We start from the raw sequence: 24352 nt of genomic DNA, 5'->3' as shown, positions 1-24352 counted from the left end.
GCTGGGGTTAGTTTGGGAAGGGGTGGGGCCTGTTCTCAGGAAGTGGGGGGTTGGCCTGGCCTGTGGTGTTGTGATCCGCCCCGTCCCCGTGATGAGGTCCAGGCAGTTTGTTCAGCTTTCATGAGAGCAGCAGAGATCTCCAAGTGATGAGCTCATGACATGGTCCAGTAGACATTCAGTTTGGTTCCACATCTCCACCATGCAGCGTCTTTCTCTTGGGGTTAGAGTTCATCCAGACCACCTCATATGGCAGGATTTAAGGTTTTAAGGTTGAGGGGTTATTTTTGTGTGTGTGTGTGTGTGTGTGTGTGTGTGTGTGTGTGTGTGTGTGTGTGTGTGTGTGAGAGAGAGAGGGTCGGAGAATGGGCGAGTGAACGAGGGAGATGAGGAGTGAGATTACAAACAAGGGGAACAAGTGAGGGAATAAGTGAAGGAGGGGGAGCATGAGTACATCTCTCCCCTTGAGCCATCACAGCGTGACCCATTTTGGTGAAACCTTAAGTCATATTTTCTTGTTGATAACCCCCCCCCCTCCACTCCTGTGTATCAAGCTGATATATTTACCCATAAACACTGCCTCCCCATCCCAAACACTGCCACCCCATGTTTTGCAGGTTTGGACTACAGTGGTCAGAGATACTTCATGTATATTACATCTTTGCAGTTTACACATGAATAAATAAGCAACGATAAATAAATCAGTAGTACTATTCCTGTGTGTTCTCCTCAAATCACATTTGTTCCATAAAAATGATATGTTTATTGGGCTCTGACAAGTCAGGTGATCAGTGCAGTACCAAAAGTGCAGTGTGTTTGCCCCCGTTCAGTTCATGTATGTAAAAACATTTGGATTTGGGGGTCTGTTTATGCTTCTGATTAGGCCTGTGTTGAAAAAATCGATTTTCCGATTCAGAATCGATTCGCATATGATGATCTGATAATCGATTCGTACGTCCAAAGATCGATTTTTTTTTTTTTTTTTTTTTTTTTTTTTTTTGGTGAACTTTTACCCCCGCCTCGTCACTGAATTCACACAGGCGTGCTCGGTCTAACTAACTGTAAAACAACATGGCGTCGGACAGTGACGGTAACGACGATAGTCAAATCGGCAATCTAAAAACAGAAGGACAGTTTATCCAGTGTCAGTGACTATTTAAAGTAAGTCCATGTCACTGACAGTTTACCCAGTGTTTTTACAGTTTTAAAAAGTTAAAAATGTTCTTGTAACGTTGGGCGCAAGGCGATGGACGAGACAGAATCCTTTGCACTTTCCAAATCGTTACGTTTATTACATTTACCGAAGCGCAGACAGCGCACATAAAACACGTTTACATAGAACATGTGTGACTCAAACAACGAGCACAGGACGCTGCGCGAACGCACATTAAGTACACAAACCCCACGTGATGACGAGACGAGCCACAGGTGAGGATTATCACAAGACGCACCCGCACCCACGGAGATACACAGACGCAGACGAGTAGACGCAGACAACGTTAACACACGCCCAACAGGGAGGGGTCGGGGACCGTAACGTGAGAGTTCTGTTCTTATAATCTCACTTTAAAGAAAAATACACGTTTACATTTTATACTTTCAGTTTATTAAGTGTGAGCACTTTTAAAATAAAAATGCATTTGGTAGCAACAGCTTTTGGGTGACTTCTTAATTATTTCAATCATAATAATAATGCACTGGTTAGTGTCCCAGTAGGAGTCCACTGTTACAGATATAGACACCTCAAAGATGTCCTCTGTTTATTGTCCTGGATTACCTTTCTTGAAGGTAGATTTATGATGACCCTTTTCACCAGTCTTCCAGCCATCAGTAACTACCAACTACCAGTAACTATTTGCTGATTAATATCGATATAATACTAGTTTTAACATGTTGCTGTACATAGTCAGGAAACAGCTCAAATAAATACATTTTTAATAACACTAAACCCCGAATTGGATCGAATCGGATCGAATCGATTAAATCGGATTAAATCGAAATAAATCGATTCTTAATCTTCAGAATCGGAATCGGATCGATTCTTGGAATTTGAATCAATACCCAGCCCTACTTCTGATGTACAGGGTGAGATGGTGCATACCAATTCCTGTTACAGTGGGTGAGTGTGTGTCATAGCTGACATTAGTGAGGCAACACACAGAAGCCCAGAAAGTCATGCTCCGTGTTTTGTTAGGTTCTTCAGTCTTGAGTAGCCTGTCTCACTGTCTTTGATCTGATGCGCACACACACACACATACTTGCTACTGTATAACATTAACACACATCGCCCCTACATAGCTCCTTTTGTTTCCTGCTTTATCGTTTTTTCCAGAATGTGCAATCGCCTCATTAACTTCCTCCTCTCTGGTAATAAAAGAGCGAATGACTTGTGCCGTCCCTTTTATTCGCTCCCTTTCACCTCGTAAGCGTGTTGGGACGAAACGGGGTTCACACCGCCGTGTGGGTTTAGTCACGGTGTAAACCGGAGCAGGGCTCGAAGCAGAAGACCGTCTGTAGTTAGAAGAAATGTCCTAATTTCTGCCAAGCATCTCTGTAACGCTGTAATCAATATACTAAGACGAAGCGCAGCGTGTGCACGCGCGCGGGCGCGCGCCTGTTGTAGCGCTAGTGAAGCCAAACATTCTTACCTGACCAGAGACCTATAAACACCAGGCATCAAACATAAATATGGCTTTGCAATGTTGTCCGAAACGATATGTGGTAGTATAAAGAAACACCCCTCAAAAAAGGGGAATGAACATTTACCTGACGCATCTTTATGTTTCTTTGTGTTTCAGGTTTGAAAAGTGCTGGAATTTAGGCTAAAGTACATTAAAAATGTTGAAATTACGTTAACAAATACGAGCCTCTTGTAATTCCAGGATGAAACATGAGCGAACGTGAAGACGTTAAGATTGGGCGTTTTGAAAATAAACAAATAAACAACCATTAAATAATGTGATAAAAAAGCGAATTATTTCGATTCATTTGGAGTATATGTATAAATATTTAACTTAATTAAGTTTAACGTGCTGGGAAATATTGAAATGGACCTTTAAAGTGACGTACAAGTGCTTTAATTCCACCTTATAAAGGTGTATGAACCCGGCAAACATGACTTTGTCCATCGCGCTGAAGCGCGGCGCGCGCGCGAAGTTACAAAATTCGAGAGGTGCACGAGGCCCTCGCGCACGGGCGGAGCCACATTACGTCATTTTCGCCGCGCGGACCCGCGCGTCAAGTATATAATTGTGTTGTGCATACAGAGAAGGCTGCAAATGAGCCAACAGTATCTGAATCCGCACATGTTCTCTATTCATGCGCTCGCCGACGACGGCCAGCTCACAGTGGGCTCAAGGTTAAACGGCTAGCCTTGCTGTTGGGGCTTTTATTATGCTAATGTTGAAAAAGCCCATTTACAGTTAAGCCCTTCTCTGTGGCGGCCTGTCATGAATTATATATACACCTCATTCTGCTACCGTATTGTTTAGCAGCCATAGCTTACACTGAGATGCAAAAACATGTTTCTAAATATACTGTATTTCCAATTGACAGATCTTAAGTGTTTAAATATTTCTCTGTAGCTTACCATGTAGTCTAACTGTTATTAATGTGTAATTTATAGTGTTAACTGTTGATAGTTAATCATCTGTGGTGCTGGTACTTAGCACATCCTTTTAAGATAGAAAAAGGACTCTGGATATTATGAGGAATCTTTATGGCCATTGCTACCTCGGTGTTTGCCTAAAGATGTTTTGTTTGTTCATCTCCATTTTTGTCTTTTAGGTTGAGAACAGGCCAAAATACTATGGGCGAGAGTGAGTTCCTGTGCCTGTCCAGTGCACTGTTATTACCTGGTTAGTAAATTGCTCTGCGCAGCTCTGAGACATGACAGAATATGACGTGGCTCATGTGTGCTTCCCAGGTACCATGGCATGATCTCCAGAGAGGAAGCCGATCGTCTTCTGAGCATGGCCGAGGGGAGCTACCTCATCCGAGAAAGCCAGAGGCAGCCGGGCACCTACACCTTGGCCTTACGGTAGGACACCACCCTCTTCGCATCTTGGGCCTTCTTGTTGTCTTTATATGTTCTTTTCTTAACAGTTCCATTCCTGTAACTTTTCCTCATGGTTTATAATCTGAAGTTTTATAATAGAACTGGACCTGTCTAAATCTTTTCAGTGCTTCTGAGCAGCTATCCTGAGGCAAACCATGAATGCAAAACTAGCCATTATAATTCTGCCCACTTCATTTAATATGGGGGTGGGGGTAGGGGGTGTCTAATGCTTTGTGGGGATGGACTTTCAATGTGTTTACACACACTAGCTTCTCTTATGATTTGAGTCTCATTTTTGAGTGTAAAAAGAAAAAAAATGTAATAATTATTTGACACACAAACACATTTGTAAGCCATGAGCTTATTATTTTGTAGATCCTGTAGAAATCCGATGTAAATGTTAAAAGATCTCACTAGCTTTTAAAACATGAGGTATTTCTTTATGCTGCTTTGACTGTTTGACTACTTATTATAAATAATGTGGATTTGAGTACATGGGCCTGTACAGTTGAAAACGGTGTGAACTGAGTTTGTGAAATGTCTTAATTTATCATATTTCTCAGTTACTAAAACCCAGCTTAATGTCTGTGTCATATTTGCTCTATATTCTTTCTGCATGTTCTTGGAAGAGGCATATATCTATAAGTGAATTTAAAAATGCCAGATAAAGAGGATAATCTTTTTTAATTTGGCTTGGGATTGTAGTCATTCGGTGTAAAAACTGCCTGATTATGGAGCTGCAGGTCACATCCTGGGAGTGTGTGTGTCTATGAGCGTATTTGTGCGCGGGGGTGGACACGTTTGTGTGTGCGTGCGTGTGCGTGTGGCAGAAGGGCTGCAGTTTGTGTGTGTTTGTCTTAAACAGGATTAGAGAGAGGTCTGTTTAGCCTAGTTCCTAAATGTTTGCAAGTGCTCATCTAATTGGGAAAGGAGTGTGTGTGCATGCATGTGCACGGAGCTGTGTGTCTTTGTGTGTCTCTGCGCGTGTGTTTCTCTCTGCGTGCATGTGTGGGTGGGGTGTGTGCGTGTCTGTGTCTGTGTTGAGGGGGTTGCGCATGTTTCTGTGTAGATGTGCGTGTGTATGTCTCACTCTGGAAGTGTAACTCAACTCACACAGGAAACCCATTGAGTGTGTTGAGGCCGCTACTTCAGTAGACTAGTCTGACTGGGGGTTGAAATAAGGAAGCCATATCACAACATTCAACAGCATAGTTCAGTGTTTTCCTCAAAATTCAATGACTTTCTATAATGCTGGAGAATACAGTGCTGACTGACACAAAGCTTTAAAGAGTTTACTCTGCCTTAAACAACTTTGAGCAATAAAGCTTCATTGCTTCCGGAGTGGTTACATAGCGGCTCGTTTATCCAGCAGTGTATGAAGTGTTATCTGACTAAATGTGTGTATGAGTGATTATAGCCTGCTCTTCATCTATGACCTCACAGTACACACTTGGCATTGACAGATAAGGTTATGCCTCATCAATATTCAATTATCTGATCAATTTCACATAATGGAGACACTGATTGCATGATAAACTGGAATTGATATTCTTTAAGACTAATTAAGTAGAATACTGCATAATTAATTCCCACTGCTAGTCTGTTACTTTCGGTCAATATTAATGGTTTGACAGAGAAAATCTTTTGCGTTTCAGTTTGGCTTTGATGCCTGAAAATCGAAGTTTGTCACTGCGCTGACTGAATGAAAGGAGAAAACCTAAACTGTATTATCGCCCATTTGTTACCACATGACCACAGCTGAGCTTCAAACCTGCAGCTCTGCAGCCTGTGGCTCCGCTGGGCTGTGATGGTTGAAGAGCAGAATCCAGCCATCTTCTCATCTACTCATTGATTAGCTTTGGTCTGGATCCTGCACAGCCACTAAGTGCTTTAGTCCAGGAAGCCAATATGGGCAGTGCTATTAAGTGTGTGTGTGTGCAAGTGTGTGTGTGTGTAAAAGCTCAGGATGATGTTCTTGCACTTCCCAGCTGTGAGACCGAACGCTCCGCTGTAACAGATGGCCGTTAGTCACCGTTTTGTTGGAAAATATTTCGCCCGTTGCCACATTTTGGCTCGGTCTTTGCCTCTGCTCTGTCTCTTCCCTCTCTTTTACCTCTCTTTTCTCTCTTCCCACTCTCCCGTCGTTATCCTCCTCCTCCAGAACTCAGTCTCTCCCTTGCCTCTCCTCTCATCTCAGCAGCTTCGGGAACCAGACTCGGAACTTCCGTCTCTACTATGACGGGAAGCACTTTGTGGGCGAGAAGCGCTTCGAGTCCATCCACGACCTGGTCACGGACGGTCTGATCACGCTCTACATCGAGACTAAGGCAGCCGAGTACATCGCCAAGATGACCATCAACCCCATCTACGAGCATGTGGGCTACACCACGCTGAACCGTGAGCCAGCCCCCAAGAAGGCCATGCCCACTGGCAAAGACGTGGCTGACGGGCGAGAACCGCCCAGTGAGGACGCCAACCTAGAGGAAAGGGTGAGCTGAACTTTCACCCCATACGTGTCCTACGTGTCCTAGAGGGGGAGAAACAGTGGGACATAAGCGAGAGGGGTGGTGGGGGTGAGGGAGGCGGACAGCAAGATGGTAGCAGAGAGACGGACAGTGTTCGTGGTGTTGAGATGTCGTGGTAGTATTGGGCGATGAAACAATCTCGATTTGTTTCGCGAGACATTTTTCATCGAAGACATTGAATAGAATTCAATAAACGTTCGTTTCCATTTCTTGCCTTAAGTAGTGCCGCCAACGAAAGCGATCTGATGACGTAGCAGGCCATCAGGCTACACGTTGAATTGCTACATTGGCCCTGAAAGCCCACCATGCTGCAAAATTGAATTGACACGCTGCAAATGTGCAAAGAAAATTCATCAAAATGACAACGCGCACGCTACATTTCAGAAACGTGCTGCAAATTCAGTCACAACACAACGGAAGTGTTCCTGGACTAATTATTTTACACAGGGACTCTAGGTTTTTAGTCATAAACAGTTATACAGTTTCTCATTATGTTGAACTGGACTTTAGTAGCTTTATTAATAATGTCCCTTATCTAGCTATTTAGAAAGAAAATACGTTGTCCTAAATGGGATTTTTAAATCAGGGTTTTTAAGCCCCTCGTTTGTCTAAATACCTAGCTAGTTTGCTACATTTAAAGATCATTTAGCTTACTCATGATATAAAGTGATAAGCGATTTTATCACAGGTAAGATAAATGATGCAATATGTCTCAAAACGATTCCACAAAATAGACTAAATGTAACCTGGTAGACGAAGGGAATAACACTCTAGGTTTTTTTACTACAAACAAGAGTCATGTTATATAGTATCTCATTACATAGAACAGGACTAAATTAGTAAAGCTATTTAAATGTAGTTAGCTAGGTAGGTGATTGAGCCTGAAAACATGTAGTAGTAATAATAATCTTTATTTATATAGCACCTTTCATTCATGCAACTCAAAGTGCTTTACAGAAAAAAACATTAAAAGGAAGCAAAGTTAAGAAAAAAAGCATTAAAAGAAATTAAAGATAAAAAGGAAACAAACATAATAAAATTATGTAATAAAATGACAAATATTAAAATAAATTAATTAAAACAAAATTATGCAATAAAGTAAATAAGATGGCAAATCTATTAACATAATTACAACAGACATAAAATATAAAAAATAAAATAATGTAATAAAGTAAATAAGATGGAAAACTATTAAATTAATTAGAACGGACATAGAATTTAATTAAGTAAAATAATGTGATGGTTATAAAATAATTTACCATTAGAGTTTCTTAACTAAAAGCAGATCTAAACAGGAAAGTTTTGAGACTCTTCTTGAAGCTGTGCAGGGATGAAATGCCTCTGAGCTCTTCAGGAAGAGAGTTCCAGAGCTTTGGGCCATAGTGGCTAAATGCACTCTCACCAATCTTTAATTGGCTTTTAGAAATCACCAGTAGATTACTGTTTGAAGACCTGAGAGACCTGACTGGAACATATCGAGCCATCATATCACTAGGGTAAAGTGGAGTAAGGCCATGAAGACATTTAAAAACCATCAACAGAACCTTAAAATCTATGCTAAAACTGACAGTCAAGTGAAGTGCAGGTGTAAAATGATCTCTTTCTCCTGGGGGTCAGAAAGCCAATTGGAATCTCATCCTTGTTCATGGAAAAGCTGGAGTGTGAGCAGAACCCGGCCTAGTCTCACACAGTCTCGCAGAAGCAGGCCCATACTCACAGAAGCTGGCCTGGTCTCACATAGTCTCACAGAAGCTGGTCCGGTCTCACACAGCAGGTTGTAATCACACACCAGCCCATGTTCACTTCTTCTGTTGGCCTTGTGTCACCAGCTGTTACTGGACTCTGAAGGGGGTTTGTATTATTTTTATTCTTTGCAAAACTCTTTAGATTTTTTTGTATAGGAAAAGTGCAGGAAAGGTCAGATCATAAGATTAAAATATGCAGAAACTGGCCTCAAATGCCAAAAGTGTATATTAATTAAGCTTGCTTATGAGTGTTGCTGACAGTTACAGTTTCACTTTGCTGTTCTTCTATCTGCATCATCCAGCTGCTCAGCTGGAGCCAGAGCAGAGGAGGACAGAGGGGGAATGAAGCAGGCGTGTTGGTTCCCCTGGCCCACTTCAGCCATTTTATTAGAGGTCTTCACCTGTTGTCTGGGGTCTGATGTCAGCTCTTCCCACTAACCGATTCACTACGCAGAAAATAACACATTAAATTGTTCTAATGTAATGTGTGTCCCCCTAGCCATAACCATAAAGGAGTTTTATAAAAAAGAACTGTACTGGGATGTTTTTATGTCACTATAATTTAATACCATAACACTTGTGTAAACTGTGATTATACATACAGTACATGGATGTGAGGGGTGGAGTGTGGGTGGAGAGTAATGAGATTGAATCTCTTGGCATAAAGTGATCAGCATCTTATGAGCAGATATAAGATGACACTTTATTGATCCCAGATGGGATATAGAGGTGTTTACTGCAGCCGTATAACATACCGTGACAGCCAGTGTAGTAAAATCCTATAAAACAAAGAAGTAAACGTGAAGGAAAAGGAAAGCGTTTTAAAGAACAGCGGGAAATAAACAATCCTGTGAAAAGGCTAGTGTGTATGTTTATATGGAATACAGTGTAATAAGTATCAGATATAAAGAGATTCATATAATGAGATTGAGGATTTGTAAACATGGAGATGTGTTGAATTTGTACAGCATACTCAGAACGTTCTGTGCCAATATGCTGATGTGCCAAAAAGGAGACAGATGTACTTAGTGTCCTGTGGGCTGTGCCACTGTACAGAGAGTCCATCCGAAGATACAGACAGCTGCTTGTGAGATACGACAGTGATGGTAATGAGAATAACCATTGAGCGCAGATGTCCAGCGGAGGCTGGAGAAACGACAGGATTAGGTGCAGGTGAATGGAATGAGTGGTGTTATGCAGTCCGATAGCTGCAGGAAAACAGGAAGTCGCTCCTGCACTGAGGCGGAAGGGGTCTGCTGTTTGTGGTGCTCTGCTGCGCAGTAATTGCTGGGTGTGTGGGCTTCGTAATGATCACCCAATCACTGGCCAGAATTCCCCTCTATGCCTCCCTGCCCACCACGTCCGGTCTGAGCTGCAGGACTCAGTCAGGCTTTCTGGTGATCTTATCGAGTCTGTGGGTGTCTCTCGTGGTGATTCTGCTGCCCTGGCGACATAAAAGATAACAATTGACACTGCTGATTCACAGAATGTGCGTAATAGACTGCCACGTAGACAAGTGGACCTCCAGAGTCGGCTCTGTCTGTTCTGTTGTTCCCTGGCCGCCCCAGCCCAACATGCAGATGAACACCCAGATCTTTGTCCGCATAACTTCACTGTCGTCACGACCTTGCTTGGAGTTTTCATTGCGTCCTTGCAGACATCCGCCACCACTTTTGCCTCCCTAGAGTTGAGCTGTTGGAGCCGATGCTTCTCCTAAAGGCTGTTTCTCAGACACCCGTATTCCTCCACCCTTCCCTTCTTCCCCTCCACCTCGAGTTCTTAAGTGACTGAGAACTAGCCTTTCCAGCATCTTCACTGGATGGGACGTTAGTGCCGTAGGTGTGTAGATTAAGCTCCTTCAGGTTCTTTTTCTTACCCACTGGCACCAGACATCTTGCATAGCCTCAGAACCCTCTCTGGTTTGGGAGGAGATGGAGAGAGCAAGTGTGGAACCAGAAGAGGTGAAGAACCAGTTGAAGAAGTGTTCTGGGATCATTAGCACATGATCATCTCTCATCTCATCCTCCTGATTTCCCCTTCTTCTCATCACCCATGATTTAATGTTTAGAAAGCATTTCCCTCGGATGTGATTCTCATGACATTTTACCAACTGCCTAGTGAACTTTACTTTTCCCCAAACTCCAGTTCTGAAAGTTATGTATTTACTCGCCTTAGCGAAGGAGCTTAAAATACCTGCAGGAACAAGTTGTTCTTGCTTTATGAAGTGATGTGCTGTGTTTGTGTGAATTAGTAGGCTATGTGCAGAGAAAGTAGAGAACTTTATGTTCCTTTAAGTTAATATTCTTTCCTACAAACTTTTATGTCAAATAGCATCTTGCACTTTTAAACATTCATGATTTTAACTTTTTTGAAACATAAAACAAAAGTGCTGGTATTCATCATGTGGTGATGTGCTGGTGGTGTGTTAGTAGCCAACATGTGGTGGTTTCTACCTAAGCCCTCACCCTAAATCCCTTGTGCCCTTCTGATTGGTTACCTGTGCCTTGCTGATTGGTTACAAGCCAACCGTGACCTGCTGATTGATTACAGTCCCTTGTGTTCTGCTGATTGGTTAGAATATACCGTGGTCTGCTGATTGGTTACAGCCACCAGTGCCCTGCTGATTGGTTAGAGTCTGTCCTCCTCTGAACCATCAAAGCTATGAGGAGAGGAGCCACAGCTGTCATAAGCTCCACCCACACACAATAAACTAAATGGCACAATTAATCAGCCAGCTAAAAAGCAAATCAGCATGGCTTTAAACACACGCTAATTACAGAGAGTCATCATTATGGCTCTTAGCCTGAATTATTAGGGCGGGAGCAATTGCAAATAAACATTTCAGTTCATGAAAACTGTATTTTTTTTTTGATGGCAGAAATATTCTAATTTGGTGTTTTGCCTTCTAGAGCAATCTGATTTGAATTGTTTTGTTAAACTTGCTGAATGTATTTCACGCAGAGCTTTGAGCCAGTGTCTCAGTTTTGTGATCATACTAAGAGCTGCTATCCACAGCCTCTTAGCAGCCACCAAAAAATCCTGCAATTTTGTTTTATGTTTTGCATTTTTACCCTTTTCCACTCCATTTTCCACGCATTTCTGTGTACTATACATCTTTTTTTTTTATTGCAGAGAAAAAAATAACTGGTATGGAGATATACCCATTGGAAATGTCATTGTGTTTGACGAGAGAAGACTAATAAAAGAGTGATTTATAGGTTGTGTTGACTCAGAGGTGACCTGTTCTGCAGTGTAAATTGCTTTGAGTCCCTGTAGGTTTGCCTCTAATATGGGGGGGGAGCAAGAAGCGAATGTGTTTTGTTCTGTTTTTTGTTTTTGTTTTTTTCTTTTTTTCATCTATCCAATAATATCAGTAATCCTCAGTTATACTGAAACCAGCCATATGCAGGCAGCATTGGCAGCATGATCACAGTAATAATACTGCAGTTATTGGAACAGTTATTGGCAAACAAAGACTCCTGTAAACAAGAGTGAGGGGCATATAAGAGTGACTCAGAATTATAACGTCGCACATTTTCCTGATATCTGTCAGCGTAACGGCTGGAATAGGAGACTTTAAGGTTTGTAGAAGCATCGCAACCTTAGGATCGTTGTTACTACACTCCTGGCATCTCATGACGAGCTTTGTGCTACAGTAGGGTATGTTTTCGCATAATCAAATAGAGGCAGCGTTGTAATGGTATTTCACATATAACAGGGGGGTGGGAAACATCTTCCACCTCCTCATTAGTGATTATCACAAGACACACGCACTGTCTGCAGCATCTGCCCCTGACCTGTGGAAAATCCCCCTCCTTCCGTCATGTTCAGAATATAAAACGCATCTTTCATAAGAATGTCCTGACTTAATAATCCCATCCGTGTACGAAACTGTTTATTGTGCTAAAATAACTCCAGGAGAGCCTTTTGAGGAAAGATACAAAATTCAACGATGTCTTGCACAATGGGGAAAAAAATTAGATTAACATTCCAGAGTGTTTCAGCAAAAGCCAAAGTGGGTTCTTTTTCATGTGCCATGTGGGTTTTTTCTGCTCAAGATAAGCCCTTCTGTGTCAGTGATGACCTTTTCTTCATTTGATTGACAGTCATTGATGCCTGTACAAATTAACTTCCTTCGAAATGCTGTTTCCTTGCTAATGTACGGAGTACTCTCCAAACAGCAGAGACAAGCTTCTTTATTCATACGTGTCTTTGTGTGTTGTATGTGCATGCCCTTGGCACTGAAAGGTCATCAAAACAGATGCACTGCAGTCCCGGTGGAATGCTCTTTAGTCTAGTTCCAGCTTTTTTGTCTGTAAACAGGAAAAACAGAAAATGTTTTCCAACCAAGTAAGGTCGGGTTAATCTTGTGTTGTAATAAAACGGAGTTTTGGTTGAAAGAGAGCCAGGAATTGTAAGTTTGAAGAACAAATGCTTCTTTCAAACTCACTGTTGATTGTTCAAGCTGATTGAGTCTCCATAATTGCTGTGTTCCAGTATATATGTCCATTCGTTACATGTCCGATACATAAGTTAGGTCTGTTTTGTATGACAATCTATAAAGAATCAGTAATTGAAATGTAGGCAATTATATTGATTTAAATCAAGCCAGTCTTTGTCACCCACTCCAGACAGCCCATAAACTAGCCCTGCCACCCAATACCTTTTAAGCCATTAGGAATACTGAATACGTGGTGCAGGTTTACTGGGAGCTGGGTTAGGGTAAATGAATACTACTGAGTTCTGAGCTCTAAATATATCTAAATAGATATTAAAATATCTGCACTGGAGCTTTCCTTAAGATGGTTAGTTCTGAATAATGATATATTCCTAGATTCTTTTGTGAAGTAATACACAATGATTTTTGGGAGCTTTGGGATCTGATCTTGAGGCCCAAGGGAGCCAAGAAAGAAGCTTTTTGCAGATTTACAATTTTCATAATCTAATAGTTTAGTACTGTAAAACAGTGGACAATACATCCAAGTATTTATTCACGTCAGCAAGTAAGGGCTGCACAAAAATCATTTGTTAATTAATAGTTATTGCTTTGTGATACTCTCATCACACAAGGCAGAAAAAAGCAAATTAGAGATTAGTTCTTCTAACAGAGATTGGTTCTCTCCCTCTCTCTCTCTTTTTATTTTTTAGTATCTTGAAATCTTAGATGTTCTGGGTGAGTGTTCAATGTAGGCAATCACATGATCCAACAAACCTAAATCATTCTGGTGACCGAGATGCCAGCCGGCCACCACACCAAAGTTTAGCCGGTGGGTTTTGATCTACTTTTCAGTGAATATATTGGCATATCGGTCATCCCAGCATTGTGCTGGGTATTGCATAAGAGTCTGATCTCCCTTAGTTACCAGAGGGAGAAAAGGGACAAAGTGAGAGATCTGAGTGTGTTGAGTGAACTCTTAGGTAAGACCACAGCACCGCACTGCTCTGCAGTTGGGTCCTCCAGATTTTCTCAACTTGCTCTTCTGCCATCTCTCTCTGAGTTCTAACGTTTGGACAAGGTAAACCACATGCCCGTTTTTGATTTAATAGCACTGGCTGACATTCCTGAAGTGACTCTGACAAATGACAAACACACTTCTGCTTGGAGTTTATTTCAATTTGAAAAGTTTAAAGGTCTGCGTGTCTGTTGTGTTTGAGTTGCTCGTGAGTTCTGATGCCTTCTAATGCTGTCACTCCTATTCAGTTGTTCCATCACTTGAACTCATTTGATTGGCTGACAGTAATGTGAGATGGGATTAAAAAAACAGTGCTACACTAGTGAAACTGTCATTTCACACAGTGTGAACAGGGTCTGATTGGGACAACACCCAAAAAGGCTGTAACTCTTGGTTGTGTAATGATGGTGTAGATCAGTCTTGTTGAACATGTTTGCATCACAATTCATATCGCACGGAGAAATTTTGACTGATATTTGAATGTTTGAACAACAGTGTGGTTGTTCGGTTTCAGTGTTCGTAGTAAATATACTAATCGCTCCACAAATAATCGACAGAACCTAACGATTGAATGAACTTTCATTTGCTAAGCACAGCTTTATAGCAAAATCATTTTTTTCCTTTAATTGGATGGTATGTGAAACTGTTGGCATGGGGACCTGTATTTGACTGATCTATTATAATATGATGAGCCCATTACATTTCCTTCCTATTGCGTGAAGAAAAGCTTGAGGTTGGATGGGACGTGGTTCACACGGAGGAGTGGTTCAAACAGAGGAGTGGTTCAAACGTTTGTAATTGTTTGAGGCATATTTGAGATGAAGAGAGTATGTTTCTCCTGTTAAATGGAAGGCAGCATCTGTTCAGTTAACAGTCTTAATTCTGGTTAACTGGTTAATTCTTTACCAGTAAATTTTTTGGTCTGTTTAATTTTTTCAGTGTTGTTTTCTTGTCATACTATTTGAAACACTTCTTCAGTTTGAATGATGTGAGTGTTAATATGGAAGCTGGGTGCCTGGCTGCTTTAGTTCTTCTGAATCTGTGTGTTGCATTTCATGAAGATCCTCACAAGCTGCACCTGATTGGTCCCAAAGCTCTTGGACTGGTTTATATTCTTTTTAAATGTTCATGAATATGTTGAACTGGACTACTCCCAGGAGTCATGAAGGATCTAATGGCATCACACAATTCTGAGCACTTTATTGCATACATCCTGTACCTGGTATTATATAAGTAAGCCTTAACCATTTTTTAGACGTCGTGCGCGTGTGCATGTCAACTTCCGCATTGGCTACAAAGTCTTGCTCACGTTTCTCCCTTAATGATATGGTGGGCGGGATGATTGAAGGCGCTACCAAAATCAATGATGATTGGCTGAACTTGGCCAGTGATTCTGGGCTGGCGTGCCTGACAGTTACACGCTTCTTATCATAATTACCTTCCAAATCATAATATTAACTTACTCCACGTCCCAATGTAAAGCTTCCTTTACAGATCCACAACACAGCAAATCTCCACTACACTGTTGATTGTCATATTGAGCGAGGGACATTGACGCTGTATTAATGTGAGTTGTTTAGCGTATTGAGTGCACTGAAGCCCCAGTGCGTGGTTCGGTAAACAAACATCCGGCTCAATGGGCCGCCGTGACGCATCCAATGGAGGACGTAGGTTCTGAGTGGCCGCTGTGGGAACGTTTGATATGGTTTTCAGATGTGTTTAAAATCTGTGTGGGTGTGAAGCAACGCGAGGAAAACGGGCAGCTAGCAGTGGTTTTAGTTTTTTATATATATGTAACGTTTTTGTTGTCGTCGTGCGCGTGCGGCAGCGTCGCTTCTCCACAGCTCCCTCAGCCGGTTTCAGCAAACAAGATCACCACAGCGTCCTACTCACCGGAAGTGCGCACGAGCGCTGTTCCTATGGGAACGGAGCCCTTTCACAGCAGATGCTGGTCCACCTGCGCAAATTCAGCACGCACGGAAACACGATGCCGGTGTTCATCTTATTTTTTAAATAATCTTATGGAATCATAAGTGGTGATTCATTGCTGAACTTTCTAGATGTTTTGTAGTGTTCTGAAGAGTGTGGACTTGCACGGTTAAAATCGCTGGTCGTCCAGCCCAAGTTCAGCCCCTTTACACATTGGCTCAAGTAGAATGAAAAAATAAACAAAAAGATAAACAAAAACAACAACACCTTAACGGTCTGAAGCTCAAATTAACCTTGAATCTCCTGCCTTACCACTACGAAAGGCTTAACCATTACCTCCCTGTAGTAATGTGATCGGTAGTTAATCGGTTTGATTGGTTGATGTAACTCGAATAAGAAAGATTCTCTGCCATTCCACTTGGCTACAGACAAAATGGAGGAAGGAATGTTCTGGTTTCTGTCCTGGTGTAAGTGGGCCGTTAGGAGCTGCCAGCCGCACCTCACCTCTCATCTTCTTCCCTTTCAAGTACCATTTAATTGGCTCTGTGGCAGTTATGAAACCGACCCACTCATGTCCTAAATACTGCAGCATGAACACGTCTCACTGAGTGCAGTGTCCTCCGCTGAGGCCGCCCATTAAATGTCAGTCAAGGTGCAGCCGTGTTGCCTGGGTGATTATTCCTGTGTTGACCTCCCCCCCTATGGCCAGTGGCTGTTTACACCCGTTCAGCATTCTACTTGAGTTGTTTTATCGATCACATCAGTACTTCATCAGTGAGCAGCATTCAGAAGAGCTGTTTACTTACTGTACTGACTTTCAGGGTTTCAGAAGCCACTCAGAAGGTGATACTGCGACTCTTATTTTCACTGTTTCTCTCTCTCTCTCTCTGTCTCTCTCTCTCTCTGTCTCTAACCTTGTCTTGCTCTTGCTCCTCTTCCGAAGTTTGTCTCCCTTGCGTGAGTCTGCTTTGGGAAAGTTTGCTGTTATATATGTGTCCTTGTTCTCCCGGCCGTCACGCGGCGGAGAGAGGAGTGCGTCCGCGTTGCGTAACACACACTGCCTGAGCAGCACCCTGTTGGGGGGGGGTCTAGCGCAGCCACTGTCGTGACTCCAGGTTCAGCGGCAGGGACAGAGTGTTCTCAGCTCTGCCAGCCTTTCAGCACTTCAGTACCTGGACTGGGCGAATACATCACTTATTCTCCGCTACTGCAGGTTTACGTGCACTGCTGACTGCTGCATGGTTTAAAGTCATTGCTTGGGGAGTATTTAAACCCTTGCGCATAATCACAGTTCACAATTTGTTATTTTGACAAACATTTTTTCTCCACCAGAAATAATATCATTCAAGAAGCTTAAGGAGGAACTAACTCCTAATTTCTGTAATGTTGGTTTTCAGTGTGTTAGCTCATGTATCATATGGATTGTGCATGTTCCTTTTTGCATGTTCCTGTGTGTGTGTGTGTGTGTGTGTGTGTGTGTGTGTGTGTGTGTGTGTGTGTGTGTGTGTGTGTGTGTGTGTGTGTGTGTTTGGTTTATATGATAGGCACACCTCATTTATCACTGTCCAGGCTGCAGACAGTGCCTGATAATCTGTTGGTGTGGAAAAGACCCAGGCTTTAATTGTTGCTCTAGTCTCCTTGCAGAGTAAGCAGAATCACAGAGATATTATTCTGTAAGATGTATTACACATGCACGGCTGTCCAAAGCCCACGTGTAAACAAGACTAAGCTAAAGCTAAAATAAATTAGTTGTTTTGACTGTAAGAATGGATCATTTGGGTATTTCGTAAGATCTTGATGATCTTTATTGTAATCCATCATCATGTAGAAACAAAATATACATGCAATATACATTTCTGAAACTGTCTAAAGTAGAAATCAGTTATGCACAGTACTGAAAACATGGCAGTATTTAATGTCATATTGCACCAAGCATTGTTGGGTCTGCCTTGCGAGTATTATGGGATGGGATGTAAACATGTAGTGTTAAGCAGATACCAGGATACCAGAAAGCATAAAAGCATTTGATAGTTTTTAAACCACTAATTAGGTTTGTGATTTTTATTTGTGATTTTTTTGGATTTAGAACTTAGAACAAAATATACAATTTGCATCATTTGAGATTATCTTTAATTCCTTGAAGCATTCGGAATCCTCAGTTTACAGATCTGTTCATTTACATGTGGCTATTTTTTAGCCATCAGGAGGTTGTTTTGTTTCTCTGGTCTTTTTCTTCTCTCTGTCTCCTTCTCTCTTACATAAGTGGAGACCTTTGGGCTATGTGCAGAATATAAAGAGTGCTGCTATAGTAACAGAGCCTCTCCCTGGCTGGGCCTCTCTGGACTGGTCCTGACCCATTGTGGCTGATCACGATCCTTAGCTGCAGGACGTTGGTGATGATGATGATCATGATCATGAGGATAAAGATGTGGTTCTTGACCCCACCCCCCATCCGGACCGCCTCTGGCCATCTGCAGTTTGACTGATGGGACAGAATTAGCATAAGGATCAGTGTCCTGTGTTGCAACTGCATGTCACGATTACGCCTTATGTAATGTTACATAACTCCCAACTCACATTATCTGCCCCAAGAGGGAACACGTGTATGCATGTGCGTGGATACAGTCTGGATATATATGGGTGCAGTATGCCAGTGATTACTTGAAATACTTCTACAGAAAATGGCATCCACACTCCATCGCTACTAGCAATAAAAGTGTCTGTGGGAAAGGCACAGAAGAGTGTGTGTGTGTGTGTGTGTGTGTGTGTGTGTGTGTGTGTGTGTGTGTGTGTGTGTGTGCGCTTGTGTGTGTGCGCACGTGTGTGTGTCTGCACGTGTGTGTCTATGCCCCAGAAAGTGTGAAAATTAACATCAGAGCAAGCAGGTCACATGGCTTATTTCATCAGCGCAGTCACAATTTTATATAATGCCATTCTAAGCTGCTCACATGTGTAATGCCTCCCCCCCACACTCTCTCTCTCTCTCTCTCTCTCTCTCTCTCTCTCTCTCTCTCTCTCTCTCTCTCTCTCTCTCTCTCTCTCTCTCTCTCTCTCTCTCTCTCTCTCTCTCTCTCTCTCTCTCTCTGTGTCTCTGGAAACCTTCTATGGATATACCACAGAATCATTATTTGACCTTTCTCAGGTGGTCCGTAGCATTACTCCATGTAGTGGATGTTCTGATTTTGACCCTGATTGTTATCTGAGGCCCATCCCTCTTATCGGTCATCCCGTATTATAATAGAGCAGTTATAATAAAGAAGTAAAAGGGAAAATATGTCAGATTCTGAAGATGAAGCAGCAACCCTGAATATGTGGATGGCCATATCAGATTCTGCTGAATCTCAAGGCTACATCTGTGAAGCTAATCTTAAACCATCAGGTGTACTGCTAGCCAACAAACCAGCAATTACGCGACTAAATGGACTTGCGCTTTCTCTCACTTTCAAAGAAAGCTGAAATTGGCGTTCACAGCACTCCGGCTCATTCCGCCTTTACGAGAGCCACCCCACCCCCGGGCGCGTTTGCGGAACGGCTGGATCAATCACCGTCCATTAGCAGAGCGACTTAAGGCAGCCCCTTCCCGAGAGGCAGACACCGGAACTGCAGGGAACAGCCGGCCGACGCTATTGAACCCCAGTCAGGCCGGGGTGCAGGGGAGGAGGCATGCCTGCTGCGGTCGCTCGCCAGGGGGCAACAGGAACCGTGGGCGTGCCCGGTGGGGGGCGTTGCCCGGGCCCGCCGAGTGCGGGTACACTCCGACGGCGAGCAAGGCTCCAGGTGTGCAGCGGGACCGGCTCGGCCAGAGATTTGCTCCGCCGGCCTTTCATCCGGACTCCAGCCGTTCTTCGGCCAGCCTGGCCACTCTCGGCTCATTGATCTGCGAAGCAGCAGGCGGAACGCTCTCTCATCCTGGCCACCACTGGGAGCCTTAACTGGTGGAGGCTGGATTTAGTGGACTCTTATGGTATTGATTAGAGGGAAATGCTCTGAGGGAGTGTGTGCGGTGTGTGTCTTACAGGCATGACAAGCTCCTTCAGACTTAAGAGGAGGTCAAGTCTGGAAGAATCTATAATCATACGAAGAAGAAAGGAAATGTCACAATGAAAGGGGAGGGGGGGAGGATGGGGAAGTAATCGCTTTCTTTGGACTCCAAAGAGTCGAGGCGAGAGGAAGAACCTTCCTCGCTGTGTTCAGAGTCTCTCTCTGACCGTTAGAGCGTATCTGACAGAGAGGGTTCTGGGGTCACGGCTGAATTATGCCTTGCCCAGATCAGCAGCTTTACTACTTTAAACAGAATTTAGTGGTATGGTATATGGGCTGTATTCCGCTGTAGGGGTTCTAGATTAAATAGGATTACAGCAGGAATGAACCTGGCTGTCTGGTTTGAGATTAGGAAGGGGTTGGTAATGGCGTCCCTGTGCCTGGTGTGGTAGGACTGGGCAGACATTGGTAGCACCAAGATATTCACGTCAGAAGCTCCAGGAGAGGGTTAAAGTTAAAGACTTGGCAAATACCTACTTGCAATTTTTCAGTACTGTTACCGTATTTGAGATTTTTTGCTTATTCATGTTCCATATGAACCAACAACTACCAAACTCGTCTTGTTCTACCTTGAAAAGACTCATGAAATTACACTGAAGCTATTAGAACTATAGCTACTGTTCCTGTCTTGAAACTAAGAGACTTATTAAAAATCCTCACAGCGCTGTATGTATAATTAAATTCTGTGATCTTATAATTTTAAAAATTGCATTCCTTCTAAATTGTGATTTCGGTGTGAAATTGATTCATTGCTAGAGGAGAGACAGTGATTTATGGACGCAGTGAAGGGAAATGGATCGATTAGTGGGATCTCCTAGTCCACCATGTCATTAGGTTGTATAGCTTCTTGATAAAATTTGTAAATGAAGGCATCCTGAGACCATGTATTGATTTGATTGTGGCAGGGTTACATTGCATTTTTTATCATTATTATAAAATATTACCATCATAACAAAAAAATTACCAACCCAAACATGAGTGCTATAACAACTATAGTAATAATCACACCAATAATAATGGGCTGGGTTCTTAGGATCTGAGAAATCATCAGACCGGTCCGTTAATGGCGAGGGAGAGTCCGGGACTGTGGTGTGTGTTGGAGAGTGCAGTCCCACTTCCTCTCATTAGCATAACCCCTTAATAGGGTGGGGAGGGGGCAGGAAACTGTGTCCCGGCCTCCGCTTTGTGCTGAAGCAGATTTAATTACACCGCAGTGAGCACATGAAGCAGGCCCATCTCTGACCACCGTCAAGGGTTTCCACTCTGCCCTGATGCTAAGGTTCAAGATTACATCCGTGTCTTCTGGCTGTTGGTTAGTTGGGGGAGCACAACGCTAATAGATCGCTTCATTCCCACCTTTTTGTATTTCTTTTATAATCCTGCTGTTGACGTAGTGGGATGTATGAGAAGTATGGAGGGCTGGTGATGCACCACCAGGTTTGCTGCTGGTGAGCTGCCGGTGAGCTGCCGGTGAGCTGGGAAGACGTCGTCCCGCCGCTGCTGTTTTGCAGCGTTGGCGCTGAGCTCTGAGGTGATGGATGACTCACTCATTGGCCATTAAAGGCCCACGCTTGTTCTCGGGCTCCTCCGCGCTCCTGCGTCTGCTGCCGCCACACGCTCCTCCCACCCGCCGCTCCTTACGCGCTGCTCTGGGGGCACGACTGGGGGAGGGGGAGGGGGGCTGCGCAGCGATCGCGCCGATAAAGCCCCCGCCAGCTCTGCTCTGATTGGCTGATTTGAGCTGTGCAATTCCGGGCGACTGTCGCTAGTTCCCTCCCCCAACTGCTATCCTCCTCCCTCTCTCTCGCTCTCTCTCTGTCTCTCTCCCACTCTCTCTCTCCTTCCTTCTTGCTCTCTCTCTCTCTCTGAGGCAGTGTTCCAGAGAGGATATCTGTGGCTTGCAGAGAGGAGAGGATTAACTGAACCACTCATCTCATCTACATATAGATGCCTAGGGAGACTGACTAAGGGACTACACACATACACACACACACACACACGCTCAAATCCTGAACCTGCTATCTTTTGCATCCATTCAGCTCAAGACTTCACTGTTCTCGGCTTAAGGAACTTATTTTTTTCTCCCCCCCCCCTCGTTTTGTCGTATCTGGAGGGAAGCGCTACGTTTTGCTCGCGTTTGGCTTCTGAGGGCTCCCGTTCCCGTCCTGTCCCCCCGCCTGTCAGCAACCCAGTGCGGGACGGTCGCGGTGTGACGGGAACCCTCTGAGCCTTCCGGGGGAGGTATCGTCGTCTTCTTTCTTTTCTTCCTGCGTTCCCGCTGCCCGAAGCCGTCCGGCAGCGGAGCGTCTCTCCGCCGGCCCCCCTGCCTCCCCCGCCCCCCCCGGACCGCACGGAACCAGCCAGCCCGCCGGGTGTCATGCCTTCGCAGGAGTCGCACGCCCTGCGCAGGAGGGATAAGTCCCTGGTGCACAAGGCCAAGCAGGAGGGCAAGGAACAAGAGCTGCTGGCGGCCGCGCTGGGCGTAAGGATGACGCCCCAAAAGCCGCCCGCCGCCCTCTGGCAGCCCCTCAAACTGTTTGCTTATTCGCAGCTCACCTCGCTGGTGCGGAGGGCCACGCTGAAGGAGAACGACCGCGCACCCAAGTACGAGAAGGTCCACAACTTCAAGGTAAGACCTTCCTCCAGGTCAGCGGTGCTGTGAACACTCACGTGCGAGTAGATGCGTCATTGTTGCTCACGAAGGGTGGAAATGAAGAGAATAGACTTGATTTCATGTGAAGACGAGCAATGCTTCAGAAAAGCATTTTTGGAGGGGGTTTAACCAAACCAAATCCAAAAAATGCTCTCATGTTTCACAGATACTGACCAAACGCCAAAGGTGCCTGTGTGTGTGTGTCTGTGTTTCTGTGTGTGGTTTCCAGGCTGGTGGTGAGTTGGATCTGATTGACTTGGTGAGAGTTGACGTTTCAAATGAAGGTTAGAAGAATGAGGCTGCTTGACATGCAGTATGTTTAAAAACTGTGTGTGTGTGTGTGTGTGTGTGTGTGTGTGTGTGTGTGTGTGTGTGTGTGTGTGTGTGTGTGTGTGTTTGCACGAGGGAGCTGTGCTGTAGATGGAGAGATTAGGGGCTGTAGGGCAGTACAAGTATGGTGGTGTATTTGCTTGTACCTGCGCACACGTGTTATCAGCCGTGGTCTCCTGCACATTCCTCTATCTGTCTGCCTCTTTGGCCTTTCGTTCCTGCTTGCCTGCTTTCTTGTATATAGCCTGTTCTCCTATTCACTAATTCACTCTCTCACTTATATGTTTTCCTCTGTGTGTGTGTGTGTGTGTGTGTCAACATGTGCATGTCTGCTCGGTGAATAATTCTAGTGTGGAAGCAGGTGTACTGCTCATGCTATGGAGAACCCCCCCCCCCCCCCCCCCGTCCCCCATCTCTCTTCCCTCTTCCTCCTATCTCTCTCTCTCCTTCCTATCTCTCTTCTCCGTCTTTCCTTCTCTCTCTCTCTCCCTCTGTCTATCTCTCTCCCCGTATATCTCTCTCCCTCTCTCTCCCTCCCCTGTATATCTCTCTCTCTCTCTCTCTCTCTCTCTCTCTCTCTCTCTCTCTCTCTCTCTCTCTCTCTCTCTCTCTCTCTCTCTCTCTCTCTCTCTCACAGGATGTTTCTAATGGTAAACTTCATAAGCTGTCAAGTACAATTGGGCCGAAAGGACAAAGGCCTAAATGATGTTACAGAGTAAACATAACTCCAGTTTCAGCTCCATTTTGATCTTTATATGAGACAAACATGTTTTTACGTTCTCTACACAACATTTTCCTGCTGTGTGTAGCTTCTTTACGCTCATACTCGAAATTTCTTTGAAATTGTGCAAATGAGACTTTTTCTTTCGACACTTTAACACCTTTGCTAGTATGGTGTGTTTGCCTTCCTTCCCTCTCTGTTTCTTCTGTGTGTGTGTGTGTGTGTGTGTGTGTGTGTGTGTGTGTGTGTGTGTGTGTGTGTGTGTGTGTGTGTGTGTGTGTGTGTGTGAGTGAGTGTGTGTGAGAGCACCACGGGTTTGGCTGTGCGCTCCCACTCGCTGTTCACTGAAGCTGCGCTTAATATCGTTGATTTCCACGGTAGCGGCTGAGGCTAGTCCCGCTGCCTTCAAGATCCCCACTGAAGCCGTCTGATTGGACGAGCTGTTACCTGGCGCACAGGGGGGAAGTGGGGTGTGAGAGCTGCACTCGCTGCCCGTGAGGGGCATTCCGGAAAGGTCCCAGCTGCTCGCACGGCCCGCGCCTGGCCCCCTCCTGGCCCCGTCCTGGCCCGCGCTGAGTGCTTCCGGCTGCTTTCTTTGTTCTTTCCTCCTTCGTGTTCTCGCTCTCTCACTCACTCACTCTGTTTATAACTCTCTGTCTCTCCCTACTGAACACTGAGCGGAGCTACGATGGGAGTAACATTTACCACGTCTCCTGTCCTGCTCACAGATAACCGTCCTGCCTATTCAGGGGGCTGAGGTCCAGCAAGCGGGGGAGGGGGTGGCGGGGGCTGAGGGGGGGGGGGGTCTGCTCGAGGCGTCTAACCTGCGTATTTGCTCTCTGTCTCGGCCCCACAGGTTCACACCTTCAGAGGGCCACACTGGTGTGAATACTGCGCTAAC

The 24352-nt window shown here is 44.3% G+C and overlaps 1 protein-coding gene across 1 annotated transcript in view; it reads left to right on the top strand.

The window, feature by feature from the left end:
• Window positions 1-24352, top strand: part of chn1 (chimerin 1) — a 39027-nt gene that overhangs the window by 6690 nt on the left and 7985 nt on the right. The window contains exons 4-8 of the mRNA XM_077002821.1: window positions 3784-3815; window positions 3923-4036; window positions 6255-6543; window positions 22299-22376; window positions 24308-24352. Of these exons, the coding sequence (XP_076858936.1) occupies window positions 3784-3815; window positions 3923-4036; window positions 6255-6543; window positions 22299-22376; window positions 24308-24352 (558 nt within the window). The remainder of the gene's footprint in view (window positions 1-3783; window positions 3816-3922; window positions 4037-6254; window positions 6544-22298; window positions 22377-24307) is intronic.

The sequence above is a fragment of the Brachyhypopomus gauderio genome, chromosome 4 (genome assembly GCF_052324685.1).
Source record: "Brachyhypopomus gauderio isolate BG-103 chromosome 4, BGAUD_0.2, whole genome shotgun sequence".
NCBI lineage: Eukaryota > Metazoa > Chordata > Actinopteri > Gymnotiformes > Hypopomidae > Brachyhypopomus > Brachyhypopomus gauderio.
This window is presented reverse-complemented; position numbering and strand designations above follow the sequence as displayed.